This window comes from Zootermopsis nevadensis, unplaced genomic scaffold (assembly GCF_977971745.1).
Source record: "Zootermopsis nevadensis isolate Lab colony 2312 unplaced genomic scaffold, Znev_1.0 Znev_ptg000024l, whole genome shotgun sequence".
Taxonomy (NCBI): domain Eukaryota; kingdom Metazoa; phylum Arthropoda; class Insecta; order Blattodea; family Termopsidae; genus Zootermopsis; species Zootermopsis nevadensis.
In genome coordinates this window covers 13788106-13803588 of record NW_028259156.1, presented here as the reverse complement: position 1 = coordinate 13803588, position 15483 = coordinate 13788106, and the positions used below count along the sequence as shown (strand labels likewise).

The window sequence follows — 15483 nt, the reverse complement described above, 5'->3', positions numbered from 1 at the left end:
TTACTATAAAAAACTCAAAAATAAAATCAGCTTAACGTGTAAGATCTATTATAAAAATTTGTGATTTCGTCGTCGTCAATAAATTACGTCATCAATCAACAATGTCAACAAATAACGCTTCACAACAAAGAATCAAAAATCAAAAAATGACGTCATCAACAATGTCAACAGATATTTGTTTACTCGACATTGTTGTCAATAAATTACGTCATCAACAATATCAACTATAAACAAACTCGGCATTGTTGTGTTCCACAACAATGCCGAGTTTAGTGTCTTACTCAAGATTTTAAAACGCAACCAACCCCCCCGAAGGGGTTGGTTGCGTTTTAAACACTTGATCAAGCTCCCCCGAAAGGGGGTTGGTCAAGTGTTTTAACCCTCCATTCGGGGGGTTTAGTTTAGTTTCTTACACAAGATTTTAAAACGCAACCAACCCCCCCCCCCCCCCCCCCCGAAGGGGTTGGTTGCTTTTCAAAAACTTGACCAACCCCTCCGAGGAACTCCGAAAGGAGCGTTCTGCCCTAGTATGCTAAATATGTTGATTGTTCATGTCATAACATGTTCTATGGAACATGTGATATGAATTTCATAAAGGTTAGGTTTCCACAGATATTAGAGAATGTGCATACTGCTCCCATCTTTGGAAGGATTGTGGAATTACATACGCTAGCGCTCCGTAGCTGCATAGTAACCAACTATTTATGTGTCACGTTGGCAATCTGTCTGCTGCAGGTGTGCTGGTTTTCATTGAATAACATGGCAGACATAATCAGTCGTTTATTTCTGTTAGTGCTTTCGCAACATTGTTATGATGAATTCTTCATTAATTTTAACTTCTTTGATGGTGAGTACATTGACTTCGTGTACGTAAAAAGATATTTAGAAACCCCTAGATGTGTTGTAGTTATATATGTCTTTATTCATGTATTAATACATATTATAAGGTTATGGGGTTGCAGTTGCACATTATATATTTTTTAAACTGAACGTCAGCAAGATTTAGTGGTATCTCGATTTCAGAAAGTAGAAAAATAAAGGGTTTTAAACATATTCGAAATTCGATGACACGTATAGTTCTGACGTGACTGCGAAATATGTTGCAGTGGCTCAAGTGCAGTGTCATTTTTATTTGTATTAGAAACAAAAATTGTGTATGTGCTATGACATGTTCTACATACTTGACTCGGGCCTATGAAGGATGTGTGGAATGTAAACGAATTATATTCTCTTCTGTTGTATTCTAACTGAGCCATAATATGTTAACTTTAAGGAGCCTAACTTAAGCTGAATATGGTGTTTATCCATTGTTTGGTTAACTTAAGTAACGTTTTCTTAGCCCTGTATTCTACTGCAATGAAGAATGATTTTCTACCCTGGATCTAATTTCTGGGTTATAATTTTGAATACATGTAGGCAGTATTGCTGATATTACAGAGTCATACTGTCTCCATCTTCAAGGATACTATCAAATTACTCCTGAGTGTACTTATAGCATGAGTTCACATAGCATAACTCACAGATCTGTGAATTTTTTTGGGATTTCTTCCTCAGTCAGTTCTGAGAATGAAAAAGATGGAAAATAGCTGGCAGTGACCAGTAATTGTCCGCACTCATATATGTTATTGACTGTGTTATGCAACAGTTCTGTGGAGGAACTCATAAATCAAATTTGTTGTTTCAGGACCATGTTTGACAGCAACATTAAGCAAAGTTTTAGGACTGGGTATTGTGGCTGGCTCTATAATGGGTAAGTTATTTTTTTAAGTTTGAGAATAATATTCCATTACTTCAACATTTGCTCTGGCTAAGACTCTGAATTTGCTAAAACAATCTGTGATAAATCTTTCTTAATGATCACCATACCTTTAATAAAATATAAATATGTAGTGAATGAGTTTATCCCATGTTATTAAATGTCTTGCTTGTCAATATATATTATAGAACTTTGTGAAATGTTTCAGGTTGTCATTTAATTACACAGATATGAATTTTTAGTTTTTGGAAAGGTAAAGACATAATTCTCCAGACATTTCAGAAATAACTGTGCAGTCTCATGCACAGTTCCTTGTGCCAGTTGTTAGTCAACAAATTTCTTTCAATCAGAATTCTGTTGTATGTGGTTTATTTAATGATGCTGTCGGTAACTGAGGCCATATACAGTTGAATGATAGGGTGATTGATGAAAATTAATTGGAAATTATTTGAAAAGAAGCAGCTGGGACCTAATTTAGAGTACTATACTGGCATTTGGCTGGAGTTACTCAAACCACGAAGAACCTCAATGAGGATATTCCGTCTTTGGGTCAAGATTTTAACCCGGGACCTCGACTACGACAGTAGTTCTCATCAAAATATGAGTTTTCTTTATAATGTGATTAGATTTTGGAGGCTGAGCAAATTATTTTCTGTTATTATGTAACTGAAATTGAAGTCAAAACTTTCATAAATTTTATGACGAACTAGCTGCAGTTTGAAAGTCCCATAGGCCAGTAATAAATAAGCAGAATTTCAAATAGTCATTTGTTCGAAGTTTCAGGGTGTTATTGAAAGCAACATATTTGCATCTGGCCTTTGTTCCCTGTTATTCCCTTCAATATATACTGTGACCAGAAGCTTAAAGAATGATATCAATATTCGTCCTTGAATAAGCAAGTGACATCAGATCTCTTAAAAAAACCCATAAAGCACGGTCGTCTACATAGCTGGCAGAGAAAAGTCTTAATGCCAGACTAAATAATTAATTAGGGAACAACGCCTGCAAAAAAGATTTCCATTGAGCGTGAACTTGGACGTCTTTAGGTGCGTGTCATGATAGAACGTTGTACAATATGGCGTCGACTGGAAGGGTTACTGTTAACATCGAATCGGATGGATGCGGAAGGAAGCTGTTGTGGCCTACTTAGCTGGAAGCTTTAGAGAGCATTGCGAAAAGCTTCAACGTATGTAATCTGTCTGCAGGACGAGATTAGAACCCAGGACATCCCAAATACGAGTGTTAAACACTCGATGTTAGGAAAACTGTTAGAACGTATTTCTGTCGGGTTTGCAAATTTCTGAAGATGTACAAAGCATTTTGCCAGTTTTTTTTGTACGTGTGTGAAACGTGGTCTCTTTCGAAATAAATGACTAGTGTGTGAAAACAAAGTGTTGAAGGAAATATTTATTGTCTTAGAAGGTTGAAGTAAGAGGACCTTATTACATAAACAGTTTTATGATTTGTGCGGCAACGTGGCATTGTTAGAAAAGTGAAATATTGGATAGTACATTGGACTATAAATGTGGTTCTAATGAAAGAAGCAAGGATTGCGTATAAAATTTCAAAGGGAGAATTTCTTGGAGAAGTTCACTTGGAAGACCGTGAATATTCGGGTGTATGACATTAAGATCGACCTTGGAGAGAGAGGTTTGTTGATGGTTGAATGTAGATAGAACTAGCTTATGATCATACTGGTAACTTTTGGGTTCTGATACTACGAAGGTAGTGAAATATATCGCAAATGAAAATAACGTAAATTATGTACTCAGACCGGCTTGACTGTACCAGGAAATTGTTTACTTTTATGTTTTGCTTTAAGGTCACGTTTTTGGACCGATAACACGGACAACTTGTTTCACTCTGTGGAATATCTTATGACCTTGACAAGCCTGTTTCGTATTTCTGTTGATCACTTTCTCCTGGTAACAAGTGTAGTGTTTGACTAAAAGTAAACTGTATCAGCGCCTTTGTGTTCTGCTGTTGGACATTACCTTTGATTTGAGGTGTTAATACACGTGTTGTTTGGTTGGGTTTTGTTTCTTCCTTGGTGTTTATGGTGATCCAGCAGCAAGTGTTTTAACCGTATTTGCCAAATATGATAATTTGAAAACTAGCAACGTGTCTATTGTAAAACACTAAAAGTGAACCGTTTCCCTGTACACATTCTTGTAATTACTGGCCGAATTAAAAAGCGTGCTAATTTGCGCTGCTTTTATTGGCGGAGCCAGCGAGGTTTACGTGTGTAAGATGAAGTTCTAGGTTAGACCGTGCGATGTCGTATGACTCAATCTGTCTTGTAGCGCCATCTACTGGGCTGGTTTGGTTCTTCCTGGCAACATTGTGGGAATTTTCTTAACAAGCTCCTTTTTATTTTGTGTTCTGTACGGTTGGCATGGGAAGGTGCGCTGGTATAATTTAGAGCTTCCAGCGAAAGATGTGCGTGAAACAACGCAATTAAAAACCATTTTCTGGTTCAATAAATACAGACTGAAAACCAGTGTAAATTTATCTAAACGGAAACCTTTTTTGTCGCTGAATAAAGAGAAAGTCTGTTGCGATGTTTAATGTTTTCTATAAAAAAAAGTGTTGTTCTTGAAACTGAAAATAAACGTAAATGTAGCCACCACTGCTTTAAATTACGTATCGTACAGAATCGAATTAGACTTGGAGATCTTGAATTGTGATTAAGCAGGGATTCAGAAGGGTTCAGTCTAGGTTTATTTCAAGGAACTTTCGAGAATTCGCTTGACAGACTGAGGGAAGGCCGCGTGGTCAGGATATCCGGTAACCCATCCGAGATTCGAACCGGGTATCTTTTGAATATAACATCGATTTCAATCTTCTTCTTCTTTCCTGCTGATCAGTTTGATTTCACATGATATGAGCAGGACGTCACAGACTTGACTGAAATGCGATGTTAAGAACCTGCGATATAGGCTACTTGTATTTAAGTATCAGCCGAAGATCAAGTTGACGGCACATTGGCTGACTTAACGAGGTCGGCCGCTCGTTCCTGGGAAATTATTCGTAACTATAAGGCGTTCTTTACAGTGACAGACTTCTTGGGCGTTATCGATCGTCCTAATTTTAAATAATAGCAAAGTTTCGGTGACTGGAAACTGTCTTCGTCCTCGAGGAAACCCGTTTCTCTTGGGACTTGCTCTATCAGTAGAGTTCAACAGAGTAAAATAAAGTAAAGTTTGTCCCACTATACGCCATGTAGGCGTTTGGGGTGAGTGGAGGTATAGCTCCTCTCTTCCTTGACCCCGGCACTAGATGGGGGTGAGTGGTCAGCATCACGCCCCGGCCGGCTTTACCCCCGGGAAAGGACCCCGGTACCCATTGTAGAGGAGGCTGGGTGGGCCCCAGAGCCGGTCTGGACGCAGAGGCTAGAGGAAAAATCCTCTGCCCCCGTCGGGGATCGAAGGGTTCAACAGAGTACGTTTTAATAAATCGTCAGCACAGACCTTCAGATTTAAGGGATTCTTTGTCCCCCCCCCCCCCCGTCTGATTTTTATTTCCAGTACTGTAATTTTGCGTCTGATCTTATTTGAGGCGTCATGTCTTTGCAGTTAAAGTGCCCCAGATCACCAAAATACTTGGGAACAAAACCGCAGAAGGCATCAATATTCTCAGCGTAGTCCTTGATCTCTTCGCCATCACTTCTAATATGGCGTACAATGTCATAAAAGGTTTTCCTTTTAGGTAAGTAATTCTATTCTGTTTCTAGTAGATATTTGTGCTCTTGTGAATGCAGTAATGAAACTTGGGGTTACATAAACTCAGGTGAATTACGTGAGCAGCTGTATTACTGCCAGCTTCTGAAGAAGGAATTGCTTCCTTAATGGGTAGTTGAAAGCCAGGGTGGACCAAAACAGACATCCGCGTGTTGCGGTTTCATTTAGCCTCTGTGTAAAAAATTGCGTTTAGGCCCTTAAGCGTTCTTGTAGTATGTTCCGAGACAGAGGCAGGTTCGTTCAGTCTCCGTAATGGTGGGAGCAAGATTAAAGATTTGCTTGTTTTATTGTATCCATTTATAAGATGTTACCTTGAAATCTGAAGCATCATCAAACTAATCCACAAGGTTGGTTGTAAATTAATTCGAAATTGGATTGAGTGAGGGGGTTTCCCCGGGGTGCCCAAGTATCTTACCTGAGTAGTAGTAGCAACAGGAAACTAATTCATCAATAGTTTGGCGAGTTGCGATCAATCGGCAGGGGGTACGTTGGGTCGTGTCGGGTCTCCTAGCGCTGTCCCGCTGAGATTCACATCAAAGTGTTCCGCCTTCTTGTCATCATCTCTCCCAACACTCTCTTGTGTTGAGACGAGCTTCATCAAACCCGGCAACAAAGAAGTTTCAGCGCTGTTCGTACCGCAATTAAACTAGCTGCTCCCCCCCCCCCCCCGCAACACCGGGCACCACTAATGAACGTAATCCAGATTTCTACTGTTTCATATTTAAAAGTTCTTCTTATGACGGTTTCTGGTAGTTGACAGTAACAGGACGTAACATCTCTAAAAATGGGGCAAGAATTTCAGGTGATTTTCAGATTACCGCACTCACAATTACATGCCACTGGTCCCTATCCTGAGCCATATTAATCCAATCTACACTCTTAAGCGTAGCCATAACTGTTCCCAGTGTAAATAGGAATTGTTTCCTTATGTATCATTACGCAGTTGATCTTTGTAATGGTGGAAGTGCTGTTTTCTTTGCGGTACGGGCTGAATTATTAAATATAAATTAGTCGAACTGTGGCTTAAAATGGTTAAGATTAATTTTTATATTATCTTTCCATCTGCGCCTACTTCCAAGTGGTATTCCACTTCTTCGTTCAGGTTTATACACAAAAACTTTGCATTTCTTATGTCTCTCGATGCCCCATCCATCTTTTCCTTATCGATTTGTTCATTCTAATGATATTCAGTGGGGAATACAAATGATGTAGCGTCTCGTTTAATCCGCCCTCTGTTTCTTTCTGCTTCTTAATATTCGAATATTTTCCACGGCGCCCTGGTCTCAGACATGCTCTTTACGACCTGCCCGTAACGTTTCACGCCCACACAAAACAACAGACAACATTACGCTCTTGTATGTGTCAATATTACCATTCTTAGAGACGAGAGTACAAAATATTCTGAACTAATAGCAAGCCTTATAAATTTTTTCGTGGATGTAAGTTCTGTTTGCTACTTTTGTTCCAAAATATTTGAACTTGGCCACGTATGCGAAGAATTTATTAACTAATGTATAACATTACGTATATTAGCGATATGCTGTCAGGGCCCGACTTGGACTGTAGCGCCATTGGATTGATAGATGGACGGATAACACATTGTGTGGGCCAGCTTAATCTGTTGACCGTGATGAAACTAATAATTTGTAACGCCAACACATTTTTCTAGGAATGGAGAATGGTAAACATAAAATTCCCAAAGCTTTAGGCCTATGATTAAATTAAATCAAAACTCTGGAGACATCGTCGTTTCACTCGTCGCTTTTTCCCCTCAAGATACATTTTATCCGTTACCGGCAGAGGCATTTTTACCACGAGTCTTTGTTTTTCACAGTTTTTTTCCATCCTTTGCTCTCATTTCATTTTTACGTCCATTATGAAGCCCGCGTTCTTAGTAGCAGCGGGGTCAGATTAATATGGACATGTTAGTAAAGGATAGTAAACCTCCCAACTGCTGCTCTTACAGTGATAAAAGGGCGAAACAGAAGAAGACGTTAATTTGTTCCGTCTCCATGGTAACATAAGCATCAGGCAGTCTACTCCCTCTCACACCCTTCTGGTTTATGTGTGATGTCTACGGGAAAATCTTGCTTCTCTAATTGCGACTATTATGCTACCGACTTCTGTGTGGAATAACCAGAGAAGGAAAGAAATGCTGAAGGGGAAGAAAAGATTTATTGTAAATGCAGTTTGGTTCGTGTACACAAGGGAGTTCTACAATGCTTGTATAGTTCATGGAAATCTCAAGAAAAGCAGTCACACGTTTACGTTGCCTTGCTTCGAAAGTATCATGTCGTTAATTATAGTACAGTAGTGTAATGTATATTACCGTATTCTTAAAAGTTCGATCGAGGGTTAGGTTAGGTTGGGTTAGGTTAGACTAGGTTGGGTTAGGTAACGTTAGGTTAGGTTGTGTTACGTTAGGTTAGGTTAGGTTATGTTAGGTAAGGTTACGTTACGTTAGGTTAGGTTGGGTTAGGTTAGTTTACGTTAGGTTATGTTAGGTTAGGTTGTGTTAGGTTAGGTTGGGTTAGGTTAGACTAGGTTGGGTTAGGTAACGTTAGGTTAGGTTGGGTTAGGTTACGTTAGGTTAGGTTATGTTAGGTTAGGTTACGTTACGTTAGGTTAGGTAACTGCGTATCTTAAAGGAGCGGGACTCAGTCGCTCGTTACACGCCCCACTGGTCTGTGAATTTCATACACTGAATCTTTACTTCTGTTGGTTGTTACGTGTTCGACTGCGAATTCGTAGCTGTTGGAATTTCCTGGATTCACAGAATCTGTTCTTAAGTAAGGAACAATAAGCTATTTACGTTTATAAGAAAGCTAAGGATCATGAACGACTCTCTGTGCTTCTCATTTTCTTAGGACTTGCCGCTGTGACACTGTTTTCTTTCGAACATTATAAAATAGCTTAACTGCAAAGAGTAGACTGTTTTTTGAGAGCATGATGGTCACTGCTGTTGGAAGCTGCCATTCAAGAAATACCCCGTCCAAAGTAGAATGTTTATTGTCGTGTTTACAAAAGCTTGCTACTGGACCTTGTCCTGAGAGACGTAAATCCTGTCCTTACCTCGCGCGGAATACGAATTATGGTCTCTGCCCCTACATTGCGTGTTCTTGGCATGCAACGCGAAAGTATCTAAGAAAAATAATAAAAAAGGAATGCTGTGTTCTGTGGGGAAGAGTTTCGAGTTGTGGAGATGCAGCCTGGCGTTAGTTCGGGGACAGGCTGTCTCCGGTCTCGCATTCCTGGCTGCATTCTTCCACACCTCTGCACTACTGGAAGGGCGGTCCGAATTCCTCTTGTCACATCTCAGAAATTGTTCCGAGTATCCTGGGAAACACTGCCTCTCTTTTCTCCCTCCACACTCCATCCACCCCTCCCCAGTTGGGGGTGATGCAGCAATAATAGCTGTACCTTGTTTCGGAATTCACGGCCACTTTTTGGAGCTTTTAAACCCGAGGAATGCGAGCTGTGTGTCACCTACATTAAGAGTGAGCGAACAACTATGTGTCACGTAAGTCCCACGTAATTTTTTTTGTCATAAAAATATTAATCATTCGTAAATTCTTTTGCGATTCCGTATAAACTGGTGAGATTGTTTAGCGCTGATTTAGAATTCAGGGTAATTTTGATGTTCGTGTTATTCAGTTTCTTTTGAAGCAGAAATTTCAATTGGGATCACAGCTTAAATATATTGAAATTTTGGTGTGGCCTATGCGGATAAATTAACTGAGTTAATCGAACGTTACAGCTACTTCGGCGGGACGTGAGATATGACCTTGAGTTTTACAGTGGGCTTGTACACTGGAGTGGAAAATAACTCAAGGTCATGCCCCAACGAACTATTCTAGTTGTAAACATATCTGTAAGTTAGGTAAGAGAAATGATAACATTTCATGTATGAGTTGGCAACCATTAAATTATTATTGCAATTAAGAGCATATTTAGAAGGTTTGTGCCGTCTCGTCTTGTTGGTCGTTGTAAAAAATAGTTGTTCCTGTTTATCCTTGAACCATTGCATATTAATTCTTATATCATTAGAACAAATACATATAATTTGCCACTGACCACCTGGTGTCGAACTCAGATCCTTCTCTGAACTCTTTCAGAAAATGTTTGTCATCCAGTGTGAAGGTCTAGATTACGTGGACTTTTATAGCCACACTCGTCGTGGACATACGGTCTTCGTGTGTGTACTGACAACACTTGCACAGAAAACGTAATTTAGTTAGTCCTTGTGTGTGAAACCTAAAATTATGGCAGTATAAAAATATGTGATTTTGGTCTATATGACTTTTCATCAGGCCGAGTTTGTATAAGGCATTCATGAAATTGGATAATAACATAGATTCTGGTCTCGGACTAGAGAAGTACATAGTGAGAGGAAAGCTATTCTTGATATGCCTGTACGTGACTGATTTAATTTATTTAGAACCTTATGTTTCAGTACACGCATGTGGTACAGAAATTAATGTACTTAACCTTACATTAAATTTTTAGTTACTTTGTTCCGTGAGAGTATATAGCACGTTCTCATGACTTGTAGATCTGTGTTGTCAGTCGTAAATTACAATATTTTGAAACATGAATTTATATATTATTTTATGGCATTTGCGTGACAGGTGACGCGTGGGGTCTTCAAAGTCGTATTTACAAAGGCCTACTACCAGTACATTTCAGGTTAATATTTTCTATTATCTTTATTATCTACTAACTAGTGAAGACTAGTTATTGGAAGGTTTCATGTATTAAGGGTTGTAAATAAGAAGGAGAATGTGTTTTTATTGACTTGTGGTGGGCATATAACATATACATATTAACGAAACTAACTTTTTGAGAGTAGAGCCCGAATTTACGAAACAGCTAACCGCACGATACTGGACTAGTTCATCCAATTGCTTTACTTTCCGTCTCGCAGGTCCTTCTTAGCTCTTCAAGTTATTTGGCGTGTCACACCAATTTTCGTATTTGTATACCATGATGTCCATTGTTAGGTCAGCGTTGTTCAGGGTCAGACTAATCAAATACCAACACCGATGAAACTGTAACGCACTGTTATTGGACAGGTAACTGGTTGTAATATAGGCCGAATTACCGGTTATCATGTCTGAAGTCTTCGTTATTTTCCTCAGGTTGTCTAGACCAGTGGTATTCAACCTGGGGTACGCGAAGACATCTTAGGGGGTACGTGAAATTTTAAAAAAAATGTATTAATTTATGATAAACACTGAATAATCAGTAATGTAATTTATTTAATTTATTTTAGATGTAGATTATATACTATGTATAACTTGAATTATATACCAACAACTTTGGGGGTGCAAAGTTGAAGAGAAATTATATCTGGGGGGACGCGAACAAAAAAGGTTGAATACCACTGGTCTAGACTAATGCCGAAATAGAACCTTGAAGTACCCAGCGACTGCCTCCTTCAAAATCCTTTGGCGATCATACCTCATTCGACGCATAACCTCTGCATTTGATATAGCTCCGTTAAATGATTCAAGACTCAACCACTCAATCTAATGTGAATTAAATAAGTGTATCGTAGAAATTAACGTCTTTGAACTTCACCCGAATTACATGTATATGTTAAAGCCCTATTGTGTTATTTTAAAAATACTGATCCTTTCGTAAATCATTGAAACGAAAATAGCTCTTCACCCAGCCGAATTAATGGCTGATTCAATTAACCAATGTTTTCTTTGTGTAGAATAAAATTGTACCATTCGAATACTCGTTTTAATTACTGGGTCCCGTACTACAAATCTAGCGTTTCGTGGAAAAAGAGCATATAATACATGCACGACGCGTCACTTGGTTTCTGATACAGAAACATTGCGATATGATTCGATACGAGCCCGAACTTCGATAAACGAATATTCCAGTGTCTCGGGTTCGCTCCAGTTTGTATACATTTCTGTTTCACATTTGACTTATTATTGTATCGTCCTACTTTTCGTACATTAATTCAAACATGACACTTTGTCCCACAGCAACTGTGTACCAAATCGTTTGCATTTGTACTAGTCAAATTAGAAGTAAACAGTGGCAATGAGGCATGACGGCGAAGTGAGCGCTAGATGCGGATGGCTGTAGAGATAGAGTTACGTCTTCGTTGTGCCTGTACGCTATTTGTTAAGACTTAGCCATTTTCCTTTTATGCATACGTTTTGTAGTTGGTGTATGATTTTTCTGATTTGTTTAGGTTTCGTTTCAGTAGTGCTTTAATCATTGACTAATATGACTCAGAGATTGGTCCTGTCGGAAAGAATTTTAGTAAGGGTCTTCGTGGTTTTCTTCTGTGTAAACCTGCTTGTAGCTTAAAATAAACCTTAAGTACTTATTTACCTATGGTGGCTTATATCTCAGTTCCTTTGTTTTTGCTCATTAGGAAGATAATTGTCTTTACTCGCCTTACACTTCTTTATATTATCTCATCTAATTACCGTCGGAACTGCACTTTTATCTCACTCTGTTTTCGTACCAGGAATTCAACCGTAACTGCGACTTTAAATTAACGTGAAAAGATAATAATTAATTAAGTGTGATATTGATTTATTACTGGTTTTATTTTGTATTGCCAGGTGATGCACTGTGTTAAAAGGTACGAGGGTTGCTATTAGCCAAAGTAGGCCGTTACAGTATTTTACAGATTTCTCATCAGTTATTAAATAGCGTAAGACTTGACCAATTCTGTAGACGTGTGCATGTCATCATGTGTCTGCTAGTGATGCTGGTAGCCGTCAGCTTCTGACAATTTTCAATACAATTTCTTTCTAATCGTTTACATGGACGTGTTAGATTTCTGACGAGATTATTAGTGTTTTTGTTCGTCATCATTTCTTTCAGTACTGCTCTGTGACTGACCATACAGGGATAAGAAATGTTACGACGTATATATAAAACGGAAAGTATCTCGTGTTATTCTGTCACTTCTGTTCTCCTTTTCATTGTTTATACTGGATAAACTGGTATCTGTAAGACCTTTCATATACACTTGCAGTAGTTTATTTTGTGTGCATAAATGGTCTCAGACTTACAAGCATTTACCGTACATCCGCACTGTTATATATGTTTCGTTATAATAATCCATCTTTACTACATATTTATAATATTAATCGTGTCTAGACGGGGATAGAGCCTGAAACTAACCATTCACCTGTATCTAAAGTCGAAGCTAATCACGCATTGTAATTTACCTCCATTCCCCCCATACATGTTGATGACGTAATGTTTAAGCACGTGGACAGCCTTTTACTTTCGCCGTAAAAACTGTGCCGGTTTAGGAGGATACGCATAGATCACTTCTCCACGCGACCGCTCGTACCAAGTAATGCAGAGTTACTTCAGTAATACGGTTGGTTGATTCGTGATGTTTTGTTTATTCGCCTGTGCGGCCCCTGTGTTGTTATTTTAGTGGAAAACTGGAAACTCGTTGTGGAGATTGAGCCTTTTTTGTTTACTGAGAGAGAATTTCACGTTAGAAAGATGAGAGAAGGTTTCTGGATACCGTTTGTGTCGCGTTGACTTTTTAACCTGATTAATGAGTTTGCGCTAGTTAGTGCTTTGCTGTCTTGCAGTCTGTGCAGCTAGCTTGTTGGTCCTGGTGATATTTTGTATGAATAATGATACGGTGAAAATGAGCAGAAAAGTTTTATGTGTTGAAAGTGAACTGGCCTTCATTGACGGGAAAAAAATGAGATCCTGTTTTGACAAAAGCCCACGTCGGTCCTTATAAAAGACCGTCCGTCGACCAGTGTGTGTTCTTTTTTATGATACGAGCTAGTTCTTTTAACGTGAAATTAGTCATTTCTCATTCTGTGTTCTACTACATTATAACAGGCTGAGTTTTAATTTTCTTGTATCTTCTGGAGTTGAATCTATAATATACTGTTAATATTAAGTAAACGATCACGTTTATGTGTTTGTGTAAAACAGATTAAGATATGAATTAATGTTATGTGTTGCTTTACGTAGTTTTAGAACGAACCATGACTTGAAGTGAAAATAATTACCATACTGGAAGGAGTGACAATATTATGTAATTTTATTATATTCACAAACTGCACTTTTGGTGTTAAATTACACGCAGTACTGATATGTGTACATCCACGCGCTACTAATGGGCTATTTCGGTCAGTAATGATATGTAAATTGTACATCGTACATCATTAAGACAAGTGTATTGTCGATGGTGATCTTCTTTGGCTGTGAAGATGGAGGCAGTAAGTTCCTCGGGAACGGTGGTACCCACCCGCAAGTGCACATGGCGTTAGAACTCACAAGACCTCGGTCGACATCGTTTTCACAGCGTGAGAACCTCGTATTTCACAAGCGAATTATTTCTACCTCAGAATTAGGATTTTACATATTTTATGTTTCGGAATATTATTATCAAACCCGAAATGTGTTTTCCTGTTTTAAAACTGTCTTGAAACTTCTGATTTATACATTTTTTCAGCGCCTTGTACACTCGGCAACTACTCCGACACTTGTACAGTGCATGAAATCTAAACGAATTTTTAAGGGGGTTTCAGCGGATCGCTTAGTGATAGTGCACCGTGATTGCGAGGTGTTTAGATTTGTGTTTGGCTGAGCTTGTCTGTAGAACGCCATTATTTGCTGTTAACACGATTTTCCCACTTTTTGTAACGTGTATCTAATAGTGGCAGAGTATCTCGTAATGAATTTTGACTATGATGCTGTATAAGTTTTCTGCAATTCTTTGATAAGAACAATATGAAGCCTTTGTTGGGAATCTTTAATAGTTTTTCGTAATATGTAAGGGGGAGGCAGTCTAAAGCCGTTAGGAGCGTGGAAAAGGTTTTACATTTCGCTAACTTCAATACAACTTGGAATATATCACAGGGAAATGACAGGTTTAGGGTGAAGATTGAGGCGACACGTTCCTCCGAAACGTTGGTAGCAACTTACAAGATCATATGGCGTCACAATTCAGAATACCGTCGTGTATATCTTCACATCCGGGAGAGCCTAAGATCTTACATTCTGTATCGCCGTCCGAATCGTCAGTATTCAATGAATCTGTGATCGAGATTACGGGTCATCCATCATATTCAGCAGAGGAAGACAGAAGGAGAAAAAGGAATTGAAGAATGACAAATCGAATGAACCAGCTTCTGATCACGAAGGCCGTGAGATCTACGATATTAAACTTCTCGAACTCTGGAATCGATGGTCGGAATAACGCCCAGGACTTGGGTTTATGTCCCCGTTGTTCTGTCCGGTGTAGATGCCTTGCAGAGGACCGATGTCCAGCCCAAGTAATGTCAAATGTCTAATGGAATTACTTCTGATCTGAAACGTAACAAAGAATACTGAAGAGAATTAAATTCGTGTTTTGTGTCTCAACGTAACATTAGTGCGTTGTGTAGTGATTCGGTTTACATTATTTGTCTCACAAACTTTTATACAGCTGCTATGCGTTCCCAGAGGTTTAAAAGTTCATTACAATGGCGTTGGATGGCAAAATTTTCAATTTCGCAAATTTTGCTGCTAATAGGCATATTCTGGAAGTATTTTTAATACTGAATGGCGAAAACGTTGACGTAACAGGGATACAAAATTAATGTGACAGAAAGAATGGAATGAGTTGGAGATGCGAAAGGGGTAATGAATGAAAATATGGAAGAAATTATTCTCATCTGGGTTTCGGTGAGCCTTTCCACCAGTTGAAATTGTGTGGTATCTACTTCACTCTGTTAGCTATGCGCGTGACCTATTTTATATGTTTGGCGACACTGTAAGTCGCTGTTCTGATGTAGTGAAGATGGCGATGGTGATGATGATGGGTTTGAGTCGTTTGTTGTGATAAAGTAGACAGTTTATATGAAGGAGCAACATCATGCAATTAGTTTTGCTGCTGCATCTCCTCCCCGGTAGGAAGGCCTGTGGCCTACACATGTAACTTCGTGTATGATGGTCACCTCTGCAGGCCATGAAATAGTAGCTAATCAT

At 38.9% G+C, this 15483-nt stretch overlaps 1 protein-coding gene across 2 annotated transcripts in view; it reads left to right on the top strand.

Moving 5' to 3' along the window:
- The first annotated feature begins 699 nt into the window (after window positions 1–699).
- The window catches only part of LOC110839330 (mannose-P-dolichol utilization defect 1 protein homolog), a 95243-nt gene continuing 80459 nt past the window's right edge, over window positions 700–15483 (top strand). Inside the window, exons 1-3 of one of the 2 annotated variants that reach the window (XM_087355245.1) lie at window positions 700–847; window positions 1685–1750; window positions 5332–5464. In XM_087355245.1, the coding sequence (XP_087211371.1) occupies window positions 760–847; window positions 1685–1750; window positions 5332–5464 (287 nt within the window). In that variant the 5' untranslated portion in view covers window positions 700–759. The remainder of the gene's footprint in view (window positions 848–1684; window positions 1751–5331; window positions 5465–15483) is intronic. The other variant, XM_022083441.2, reaches the window with a different exon arrangement.